Below are 11,909 nucleotides of genomic sequence, written 5' to 3'. Positions count from 1 at the left end.
CTCTCTCTCTCTCTCTCTCTCTCTCTCTCTCTCTCTCTCTCTCTCTCTCTCTCTCTCTCTCTCTCTCACCATAATAAACATAATGTGTAATATGTCGTATTGTTTATTTTATTGCGCATCACATATTGTTCCATTCTGAATTTAGGATTTACATTATGATAAATGAGAATATGTGCTACTTACGAAAACAGAAGAAAAAAGAATGAAATGAGATAATAGTATAGAATAGATACGCAAAGAAATGATATTATAAAATCTAAATAGTTTGTATATGTCTGTACTCCGTTATTACGTCATAGTTTATCAACGTCATAAATACTTGCTGTACGTAGGTAATCCTCAAAACATGACGTCATAAAAAGATCTGGCCAATCAGAGCGACCCTGACGGATCGCGATTTGACCGAGTCTTGAATTGACGGACTTTTGCGTCGAGGAACAATTAAATCCCGACCGAACCGCGCAGAAACCCGGCCCGTGATTGGCTCCCCTCCGAGCCCTCGCCCAATCGCCTCCTCTCGCCCATATGAAAACAAAACGAAAATAAATGGCGCCATGAGAGTCGAAGTGGTGGTCGATACTGGCCATTTCCCATGTCAAAATCGGCTCCACGCTCGCCCCAGGGAATAAATCGGCCGAGAGGACCATGGACGCCTCCAACGCCCTGCTGAAGAGGCTGTGCTCGCACGTGACGGGGATCAGCGACGGTGAGGCGGGGCTGAGGGCGAGGCAGATGGGACGGGCGCGGGGAGGGACGAGTCCTCTCCCGCACTTGCCTTCATTTCGTCTCCTCTCTCGTTATTTGACATCGTTATCTTGATTTAATGGAGGGTTTTCGGGGGGAATTTGAAGGTCTTTTGGTATTTTTCTCGGGAGGTGGTCGATATGGATGATTTTTTTCTCTCGTTTTTGATTAATTTATTTCCTTAATTCCCCTGAATTTCATAAGTGGTTTGGGTGAAATTCTCGATTTTTTAAGAGTTTCTCGAATCTCCTGGTTTTCTTGACTCTCAAACGTCCTAAATTTTCCGTCTGACTTTCCAAAATGTCCCGAATTTTGTGTTACTTCTTGGAACCGAATCTCCCACTTGGCCAAGGGTAAAACAAAGGCAAATTTGACAAGTCTTCAGTTGTACTTATCGCCACAGTCTGGGGAAACATTTGATGGAATGGATGGATTGACATTTTGAAGACGTTATTCATCTGCGAAACTGTTATAGTAAGTTGTTAATAAAAATTGATTTGTTATCAGTGATTTATCCTTTAGTATGGGCCAAATTATTGCTGTTGTCTTCGCATTTTTGGCATTCGGGCAAAGGTCAACATAAACTATATGCATTCTGGCTAAATAGAATTTGGGCTGAACTCTTTGTGACAATAATTTGCCAATGAAATAGCAAGAGTTCCGTAATTTTTGGAGACTAAGATTCCATTGCGGTATCTGGTATTGACATCGCTTCAGGTAGATACAAATGGTCGGGGCGTTTCGGTAAGATTAGATCGAAAGAGGTGAAAAATGATTTTGACTGGCTGGTTCAAATGTAGTATAACCTATGATTGGTTTTTATGTATGATGACAAATGATTTATTTATTTGCAATGTTTGATGCACACCTCATTATTTGTCAGTATTAAAGATCAGTTTATATGTGTTTTGTTTTGCACTTAATGTGACTATCTTAATTAAGTCACTTTGACAATATATTTCTTGCTAGGCTTGTCTCCTCATACTTTATACATATATATATTTTTCCAAGTTGAGATACCAAGACATGTCAGCTCTGACTATGGATGCAGTGTGCTCCTGAAATGATATAAGAAAAAGAAAAAAAAAAAAAACATTGTTTATAAATTGATCATTAGTTTTTGAATAATTAGTTTTTATTCAAAATTATATATTGCATTATTCCAGGGGATGACACGTTTGGAAAGAATTCTTTCATATTTGTATCAAATTGAAATTTGCATTCATATACCCAAAGACTGCATTCCCTAATGCCTACTGTTTATACACATTTCATTTCACACTGGCTTCGCCTTTCTTTCAGATCGTGTAACTTCACATTTCCAACTTGCCGTAAATTTGCTAAATGAAGGCTGGTCTGGAGCTGCTGCCAAAGATCACAATGTTGTTGCTGATAAGATCCGCCGTCGTTTGGTACGGGAGAAAAGGCTGGAGGATGCCGCTCGTTTCTCCGGGTTGATAAACAAACTAATGAAATCAGTAAGTGTTTTACCTTTGCATGTTAGTGAATTGGTCGTAAGTTAAAGAATAAAAGGTGAGACCATGACAATTTGTATATTCAAAGAATGGGATCATATTTCACTTACTCCGATATTCACGTCATCAGGCCAGTTTGAGGTATCCAATATTTCCACGCTTGGGTCCATCTACACCTGATTAAGGGAGGAGCATGACTTTTCATCAGAAGTAAAATGAGATGAAATATTGGCATACACTATTGTCAGAACATTTATGATAAACTGTGTTGAGTGATTATGAGCATACTTTTTTTCCTTGGAACAAAACTGGAAGCTAAAGAAGACCACAATTTGCTACAGTAAGCAAAGTACTAGCCTCTTAAGTATTTCTTTTTGAATCAGCAACACTACTATTTAACAAAATTAAACATGAAAAGGATGCTGTCATAAAGGTTAGGTATAGATTTATATATCTGATAGCATTATGCTTATCATTAATTATGTGCTCCAGAAATTCCAATTTTGAAATATGAAATATCTTATAGTTTAGGGTTATAACATGTTAGTGAAATACACTGTACGTCTTTTATGAATAATTAAAAGATACATATGGAATATAATTATTTTGAGAAGAAAATAAGGTTAATAAAAGCTTAGAGAAAAGTAAACATTTCTGACCAGTGCACAATATGCATCATTTAGTGTCATGAAGGTTATACAGAAAACCAAACAGGATTACAGTGAAAAAAGTTTAAAGTAGGCTACATTGTTTAGGTCTTGGAGATAGTTTTGTCAGTTGTATGTTATTCAGTTGATGCAAACCGAGCTTCAATTTGATTTGTTGTGATTCATAATTCCTGAATTTTGGTATGAGGAAATGAGAGTCACGGCTAAATTTTGATAGCCACTGACCCTTTTGACTTTGAAATTAGTTTACACTTTTTTGATACTCAGTCATTATTTATATATATATATATATATATATATATATATATATATATATATATATATATATATATATATATATATATATATATATATATATATATATATATATTATTCATGATTCAGAGAAACAGTGAGAGAGTCCTGCAGGAAACAGGTTATGTGTGTTGTCCTTTATGGATTCCAAACTAGAAGGAAACTATAGTGCTTGCTATTCATTATCAGTTATTGAGTTGGACATGATTACCTGAGTATAAGTTATTAACATGGACCTTTTTTATTTTTTACAGGAAGTGCCACGAAACAAAGCAAGCATTCTCTCCTTTTTCCTTGCTTTGAGTCAAGATAATACCTCGCTTTCCAGCACAAGAATACTAACATTATCAAATGCACAATCACCAGTTCATGTAAGTAACTACGGTACAATCAGTGTATGTTTTTCATTGGTTTATTTACTTATGCTGTCTCTAGATGCCATTACAGAGCAGGATAGTTAGACTTGATTTTAGCAGATTTATTTTCATTTTACTTTCCTTTATTTGTTTATGTTCTTTTGGTATTTTCAACAGGAGAATGGCTTGACTAACGGCCATCAGACCGAAGAGGCTTTCCCTATCCCCAAGTTGTTCCATAATGTGGATGCATGTCTCTCACCTACTGCCCCCTCTGGAGCCAGAGTTCCACCTGGAGTAAATTCTCTGCCGAGTCTAAATGTTCAGTCTACCAGACATGGAGGCGCAGATATTACTTCAGGCAGCAGCAGAGTGTCTCGCCTTGCTGCAATGTATAAAGGTATGCATTTCTTACGAATATGTTTGTAGAAACAGAAAGAGACTTTTTTATCATTATTGTTGTTCTTTTTCTTGTGGTTGTGGTGGTTGTTATTATTGTTGTATATTTAGGAAGGTTAAAAGATTGTATAATTCATGTAATATGTGTCTGTAAAAGTTCGTGTCCAATTCCAGCAATTTCCTCAGACTGTGAAACTGGGTGCATTGCTCTCTGGTATTCAGCTTGCTTGGCATTTGACAATATTGCCCAAAACCACCATAGAAAGACAGGTAGATAAGATAAGAGATACATAAATGATGGATAGATAACTGATATAGAGGGAAAAATGGAGGGGGAAGCAAAGAAAGGCCAAGCAAGGGTAGGAACAGAATTGAGAAGCAGTGGAACTTGTGTGGGAGACAGACAGCCAAAGACTGATTACCTGTGTTTCATTGTACTTTTTAGTTATTTTCTATTTTGTTATGAAGCAAGTGGAGAAAAAAATAGGTTCTAAATTACCCAAATATGAGAGGCCATCCCTTCAAAAAATTCTCAGTGGTTTTGAAGAATTAATGTAGAATATTTGAGGGCTCTTATGTTTACTGGTATTGCCAATGAAAAATCTTGTCTGTCGGCCTTCTTTATTGTTAGTATGATATTTGCAAATAAAATTTTTTGTTCCCTTATTTTCTTCTTCGTCCTCATCCTCTTTTTATTATTATTCTTCCTCCTCTTCTTATTCTTATTCTTATTATTCTTCCTCCTCCTCTTCTCCTTCCTCCTCCTCCTCCTCCTCCTTCCTCTTCTTCCCATCATCATAATCATCGTCGAGACAGCTATTCTTTTGGTACAAAACTTCATATTTTTTTCAAGGTTAATAAGGAAATAATTTGCTGAATGCTCTTCCTGGAATATCTGTATCATGGCATCTGACAGGAAATTATCAACCATAAATCATAAATACCCTTTTTTAAGATTATAAAGAATGTAGTTGTGAGGTTTAGACATCAGGTGCTTACATTGGGCTACTATTGCTGTTTGTATTAATTCACCTTAGCTATGCTCTTATATGCTTCTCCACTCTAAAAGTTTATTTTTTCTTTGCTGATTTATTTATCATTATTTTTATTATTATTATTATTATTGATATTATTTTTTTCAGGAGCTGCCACTGCCAATCCCGACTCCCCATTTGCTGAGCTTCAGCAACAGGCTCCCGCTGATAGATTACAGTTTGCACAAAATAGCCATAAGCAGTCCACAAAAAGCACAAAGGAAGGTGAGCATTGCGTATCTTGAAGGTGATGGATCTTCATGTAAAAGACTTACAGTGAAGAAAGAATGGAAGAATACTGCCATGTTGATGCTGTGGTTAAAAAAAAAACACAATGCGCAAACTAAATTTATTGGAATAAATGAGACAACAGTTTCGAAATCATCCTGGAATCTGTCTTCACAGTAGTTTAATAGTAGATTAAAAGAAGCAACGAAGGAAGACACAAGCACTCGAGTAGAATATGATAGTTGAACTAGGGTATGAGATGTTCCTAAGAATTAAGATGTTATTTTAGCTATGTGACTGAAGTACATACTTCTAAAAATATTTAGCAATTCTCCAATCATGATTTCTTTTAAATATTCAGTATCCATAGTATGCAAGATTTCTTACACAATAGTCAGGACACAACAGATATGATTTAAAAAGTACAATACTCAGCCCTTTCAACAGATCAGCATTGCTAGACAGTATTGATGGAGGTAAAAAAACAACTTGAGAAAATAGCCAATACAAGACATATGATGGAACTTGACTTTGTTTTCTGTCTTTGCATTTCAGAATTGATAGAAGTGACAGAGAAGGTGCTCATCAGGGAAGTCCTTTTCATTTTCCAGGGTATTGAAGGGAAGATCATTAAGATGGATGTCAACAAGGATGGCTTTAGGTTAGATCCAAAGGTAAGGAGATTGACATTTCTTGTCTTGTAATTATGGTTTATTTATTTACTTTTTTTCCCCCCTTTTTCTTTCCTTTATCTCAGAAATGGATGATTTACAGCCACGATTTGCAATTTCTCTTGTTATTTAAGGCACTGATCAAATAAGGATATCCAAAGAAATCTCTCAGATAATTGTGATACTGTGTCTGTATAGGTGCGGTTGTCACTCAGCCAGAAGGAACTGATTATGAAGCTGACAGAAGTTGGTTGGTTATATAATCAAGTCAAAAACTTCTGTGAGTGGGGTGGAAGAGGAACAGGAAGCGAGCGTACGACTGACAGAACAGCTGCAGGATTAGTGAACCAGTCGTTAGTAATGGCATTAAGAGAGGAACTGAATGAGTATTGCAGACTGATTGCAGTACTGGAGGCCCAGGTACGAATGTCTGATATTTAAGTATATTTAAGTGAGGAGTGATCTGGAGTAATATTTATCATGCTCATTCTGATTCTTATGTCAGAGTGTTCTGTTTTTCATACTTTTGATTAAATTTAGGATCGCAAAAAGAAATATACGATACAGTATAGTTTAAGCAACCCTCAAATTGAAAAATTGTGGAAATCAAAATTTGATTACTCCTCCATTTAGATTCAAGAAGGTGGAGACACTCCAATGGGAGAGCCAATGGGGGGCCTCACGCTGCGGCGCTTGGTCCTCTGGACACTGGAGCCCCGCACTCACCTGAAGGCCCTGGCACTGCTTACTCATGCGGCACGGGAAGTGTATGGAGGTGCCTGTGTTTCTGCCATATATCAGGTCAGTAATATGTTTTATTGCACATAACTTTTTCCTCCTTTCTGAAATGTGAAGAATTCAGATGTGATCTTGTATGAAACCAGCAGTTAAAGTATATTTACCTTTAAAGTTTTTTTTGTGTGTGTGCGTGTGTGTGTTTGTGTGTGGGAAAAAGAAATAAGTACTGTGAATGTGTAATATGTTTACAAATCATTTTCTTTGTCTTCGCATTAATGATAATTTGTATAGTGTTAGAAAATTGCTTCCAGGTTTCTCAGTAATATGTGTGTTTGTCTCACTATAGCCAAGATGTGTTTATTTTATTGTAATTGATGATAAAACCGAGTAGAATTTCCAATATTCCAGTTTAATGATTAGAGGTCAAAATCCTTTCACTTCCAAACAGCACATGCACCATGGAGATCCAGGACACAGAACAGTTGTCCGTCACGTCCTGAACATGGCCTGCACGCCTCTGTATGTTATGCTCACTCAGTGGCTCTTAGATGGCACACTGGAGGATCCTCACCACGAGTTCTTCATTGCTTCAGATCACACAGTTTCTGATGACAAACTGTGGCAGGACAAGTATTCAATAAGGTGAGGGAGATTTGGGTTGGCTTGCTAGAGATTCATTTTGGTTCTGATCTCTCTTCCTGAAATATTGTACATTTGTTATAATCAGACTTGTATTTTTATTGTTCCTGAGGAATTTACTGTTTACCTATTCCAATCAAAATTATATGTATATACACTTGTTATTACATATCTGTTTTTTTCACTTATTTTAGACATGGAATTTAATTATGGAAATTTCCTAATTCTGGTAATATTTACTGCTTTTGTTAATGAAATTGTAACTTTCATTTTGTGATTGGTTCTACTCTTGAAGGAATGATGACATATCTGACTGCATGCACCACTGCAAAACCTTTTTATGACTTCATGTTTTGGATCTCTTGGTAGGTGGTGCATGTTGCCATCTTTCATTAGCAAGAGTCAGGCTCAGAAGGTACTTGCATCCGGTAAATCTCTCAATTTCCTTCGTAATGTCTGTCATTTCCGTGCTCCGATAGCAGGGCGTGATGCTATCAAGTCTGCTCTTCAACAAACAACTGGTGAGGAGAAGTTACTTGTTTTTTTAAATAAATTTCTATTAGATATTGGAAATGGTTATTAAACTAGGATAAGATGTAGATTTTCCTTTCATTTACTCCATAATTTCTCAATATCTGCTTTCTTTTCAGTTGAATCATTGTTTACTCAAGATGAAAACAGTCAGCTTGACAATCTAGTTAGTCTGACATTCAGAGAAACTTCTCGCCATGTCCTAGAAGAGATCCTTACACGACACAAACTGATGGACCATCTTCGTGCTCTACGTCGGTACCTCCTCCTTGGCCAGGGGGATTTCATACACTACCTTATGCAGGTTCTTACGTAAGTAGGGGATTCAGAGAGTATTTGAATGTTTGTATTTTTGTTTTTTGTCATTTCTATAATAAATTCAATAGTGCATTTGCTACATAATTAGTCTTCAAAGATAGCTTACCTTGCCTCTCATTTTCAGACCAGAGTTGGGTGGACCAGCCACTTACCTGTACCCACATAATCTGTCTTCCCTCTTGGAGACTGCAGTGGCTGCCAGTAATGCTCAGTATGAGGAACCAGACATCCTCGAACGTCTAGATGTCAGATTGCTCGAAATCTCTCCCGGTGACCTTGGATGGGATGTGTTCAGTTTGGACTATCATGTAGATGGACCAATTGGAACGGTAAAGCTGATAGTTTTATATAGCGTTCTTATTGAAGAAATTAGATTTAAATGAATTTTATAGAGGGGCTTCCTCAGTCTAGAATTTTAAGATAGTATTTTAAGCATACCACTTAACAGTCATTGCTTTCATAGGTGCTGACTGCTGATTGTATGAGACAGTACTTGATGCTGTTCAATGCACTCTGGAAAGACAAAAGGATGGAGATGATCCTGTCTGACATTTGGAAAGAGCAGGCAGCTACTTCAAAGCTCTGCCGTGATTTACCCGGTCAGTCTCCTGTGCAGCTTGACATACCTTATGGAATATGGAACATGTACCCATAACTTCATATATATGTAAGGAATATTTTCATATCTTCATATCAATTTTATTTCCATCTTGCAGAATTGGGTGTTGTGCTTCATGGAGTCCAGCTCCTAACAACAGAGATGGTCCATTTAGTCCACCAAATGCAGTACTACATGACCTTTGAGGTTCTTGAGTGCTCTTGGCATGGCCTAATGACTAACCTCAAGTCAGCACAAAGTCTCGATGATGTTATTGCAGCCCATAATGAGTTCCTCAAGAGAATTGTAGCCGGAGCACTTCTTGACAGCAAATCAAAGGTTTGCACTGCATTATTTGTTGAAGTAGAGCACGATTTCATTTCTGTTTGAGAAACTCAGTTGTGTTATATATTTTTTATAATGTATTTGTTCAATAAATTTAAGTGAGTGTTGCTGCCATTTTAAGATAAATGGCCATCCCTCACATGATATAACAAAATTCTTTTTTAGAAGCTGTATGAGGGTATTTATTGCTACATTTCAATTTGTTCTCTTCCTACACAGCAAGTAAGAACTCACCTCAGAACCTTTTACAATTTGATCCAAAACCTACGAGGTCTGCAAGAGAGGCTGTCCCTGGCTGTATCAGCAGAGGTGAACGCTAGAAAGAATGCCGAAGCTGAAATCAAGGTATGAATATATTTTCAGTTTTGGGAAATGCATCGTGTTGTAAGTCTCCTTCCTGACTACAGTAGATTTTTGAGGATGAATTTCATTATGTATCTTGATAATGAACTTACTGAAAGAAGATTTAGGATTGATATTGTTATTGATTAGATTTAGCTGTAATACAGTATGGAAAATGTCTTGCAATCAGATTTTCAGCTGGTGTGGTTAGATCATCAGAACTAGTTATTGAAATACCTTTTCATATTTGCAAAATATAAAAAAAATTACATTTTACAAATATTATGAACATTTTAAAATAAAGTCACCAAGTATTTCATATCTGATGTTAACTATTCATGTAAAGGTATGATCTTTTTTCCATAATTCATCTGCTCACAATTTATTTGCTCTTTGTCATGTCAGGCCAAGACAGAAGCAGGTGAATTTGGTACAACAGCAGAGCAGCAGGATGTCGAGAAGCGAAGGAGGAAAGAATTCTTAACCAAAGTTGTACCAAAATTAAAGTCAGACTTGAGGATTAACACACAGACTTATCAGGTAACTGCAGATTGCATTTTGTTAACATTCAGTAAAAGTATTTTCAGCCCTTTTGATCAAAAGCCAATTCATTACAGTAAAGTAAATTTGAAAATTATTACCATATGGACCATAAAATAGATTGCATTCTTTATCATATTTCAAAATATTTTCTGAATTTATAGCAGAATTGCTTTGCACAAAAATAAATAGAAAATGGGGAAGAGCTAACAGGAAATGACATTAATTTCTTGATTTAAGAAATCCTGATGAAGTAATATCCCTTGATTTTGATTATTATATTTTACTCATGATTTTTCTGGTAGTATAGGATCAGAGAAAAGGAAGTAACCAGTTGCAGTATTGATTCCATAATATTGACAGTGCCATTCATCAGAGGCATGTGTAATGATTTGTACTTTACCCAGAAATGTGTACATTGATCAGTCTTGCTCTCAGAGACGCTGTGTGCATATTCTGTGTATGTGGACAAGAATTCTCACAAGAAATAATAATTTTAATACATGTTTCGTATTTTCCAGGATATGGTCCAGTCCTTCTTGCTGATGCTGTCTCAACATGATGACCAGAATCTCCACTTGCTGTGCACCCGCTTGGACTTCAATGAATATTATCACCGACGTGATCACCGTCTCAATCAACGACTGACCTATCACCACAAGCGGAAAAGCATGGGCACTTCTTTCTGCCAGTGAAGATGATGCCTTTGGAAACATATTATTGTTGTGAAACCGAATATTTTTATAAGGCTATAAGCGCTTGCTTGCGAAAGAGAGCTGGAGAACGGCAGACCTGGATCACGAGGGTCATTGAAGTTAGGATGCCTGTCTCATCTGTGATTGTAAATGTTGCAGCTTTCTTTTCTCCTTTTTTTGTGCTTAGGGAGTGTCTTGTAAGATAGGAAATAGCTTTCAGTTTTTGAGGGTTCAACTTTACTAGTGGCCGTATATCACATTTTCAAGTGAAGAGAGAAATAGTGGTTAGGAGAGATAGCATTTTTATTAGCTCTCTTTCTCAGTATTTTTTAGCTCAACATTTGTATCATCTCACTAGAACAAGTTTATGCAATATTTTAATATTCTTGTATTACGTATGATGAAAATATACCTTAGTAAATCAGCCACAACAGGCGGACACATATTTACAACAGTGGTGCACTTCTTCGATTTTTAACATCTTTATTATATCACATTCCTGTCTTTAATATTGTTAGTAATGGAGCGGATGGCATGCAATTGTGAAAGACAGGATAACTGTTGGATGTTTGAGTTGTGGGATGTGTTCGGAAACGGTGAAGCTGAATGACTGTTATGTGTCTGTTTTTTACAAGAGAACGTCCGGAAATAGTTTTTATTTATATAAATTGTCCTGTGGATGCCCAGTGATGTATATTTGTATGTTCAGATAACACTGTGAACTAACCTGCCATATGTATGATTGGATGTGTTTGTCAAATACCTCAGCGTGAGATTTCAGTGTGACTTGCCAACTAGAAATGAGACAACAGTGACATGTACAGACTGTGTTAACTGCTGCAGAACAAATACAATTTGTTTATAATATAATATTAGAACTATTTTTTTCCTATGTTATATTTTGATTTTCACACATAGTAACAGACTGATCTTTCAATCATTTATTGTGGATTGAAAATGTAATATATATATCCTAATACTTCTCTCGGTATTTTATACCTTCTAGTTTTTCTTGCACATTCTGAAAATCCAACCAGAGCATGAAAATAAAGACCATAAGTTGCCATTGTTATGTTATAGAAGCATTCTGATAACTTTTTATTGAACATATACATCAGAAGGTTGACAGTAGCTAATTATGTGTTTTAGTATTTGAATCCCAAAGCTGCTCTGTCTGATACAAGAATTATTAGCTGCTCGTAATTCCTATTATGTAACCAAACTAGGTGGAAGAGGTTGAAGGTGAAAATTGAAAAATGATTAAAGAGGGAGAGGGAAAGACCGGAAAGAAAAA

At 36.3% G+C, this 11,909-nt stretch overlaps 1 protein-coding gene across 1 annotated transcript; it reads left to right on the top strand.

The window, feature by feature from the left end:
* The first annotated feature begins 519 nt into the window (after positions 1 to 519).
* Positions 520 to 11,485, top strand: LOC113808809 (gamma-tubulin complex component 3 homolog). Its single transcript, XM_027360299.2, has 17 exons — positions 520 to 706; positions 2,047 to 2,222; positions 3,436 to 3,552; positions 3,715 to 3,937; positions 5,079 to 5,195; positions 5,754 to 5,872; positions 6,068 to 6,289; positions 6,503 to 6,670; positions 7,056 to 7,249; positions 7,616 to 7,767; positions 7,897 to 8,089; positions 8,220 to 8,424; positions 8,559 to 8,694; positions 8,812 to 9,032; positions 9,258 to 9,383; positions 9,786 to 9,920; positions 10,442 to 11,485. The coding sequence occupies exons 1-17, from the start codon at positions 646 to 648 to the stop codon at positions 10,613 to 10,615; spliced, it is 2,739 nt and encodes a 912-aa protein (XP_027216100.1). The 5' UTR covers positions 520 to 645; the 3' UTR covers positions 10,616 to 11,485.
* Positions 11,486 to 11,909: the final 424 nt, after the last annotated feature.

The sequence above is a fragment of the Penaeus vannamei genome, chromosome 14 (genome assembly GCF_042767895.1).
Source record: "Penaeus vannamei isolate JL-2024 chromosome 14, ASM4276789v1, whole genome shotgun sequence".
Classification (NCBI taxonomy): Eukaryota; Metazoa; Arthropoda; class Malacostraca; order Decapoda; family Penaeidae; genus Penaeus; species Penaeus vannamei.
Note: the sequence above shows the minus strand (reverse complement) of the source record. Positions and strands in the feature narration are given on the sequence as shown.

Coding starts and splice junctions, on each gene's coding strand:
- LOC113808809 (XM_027360299.2), top strand. CDS start 646: ATGGACGCCTCCAACGCCCTGCTGAAGAGGCTGTGCTCGCACGTGACG. Junction 7,768..7,896: donor TGCTCTTCAACAAACAACTG/GTGAGGAGAAGT, acceptor CTTTCTTTTCAG/TTGAATCATTGTTTACTCAA. Junction 9,384..9,785: donor ATGCCGAAGCTGAAATCAAG/GTATGAATATAT, acceptor TTGTCATGTCAG/GCCAAGACAGAAGCAGGTGA.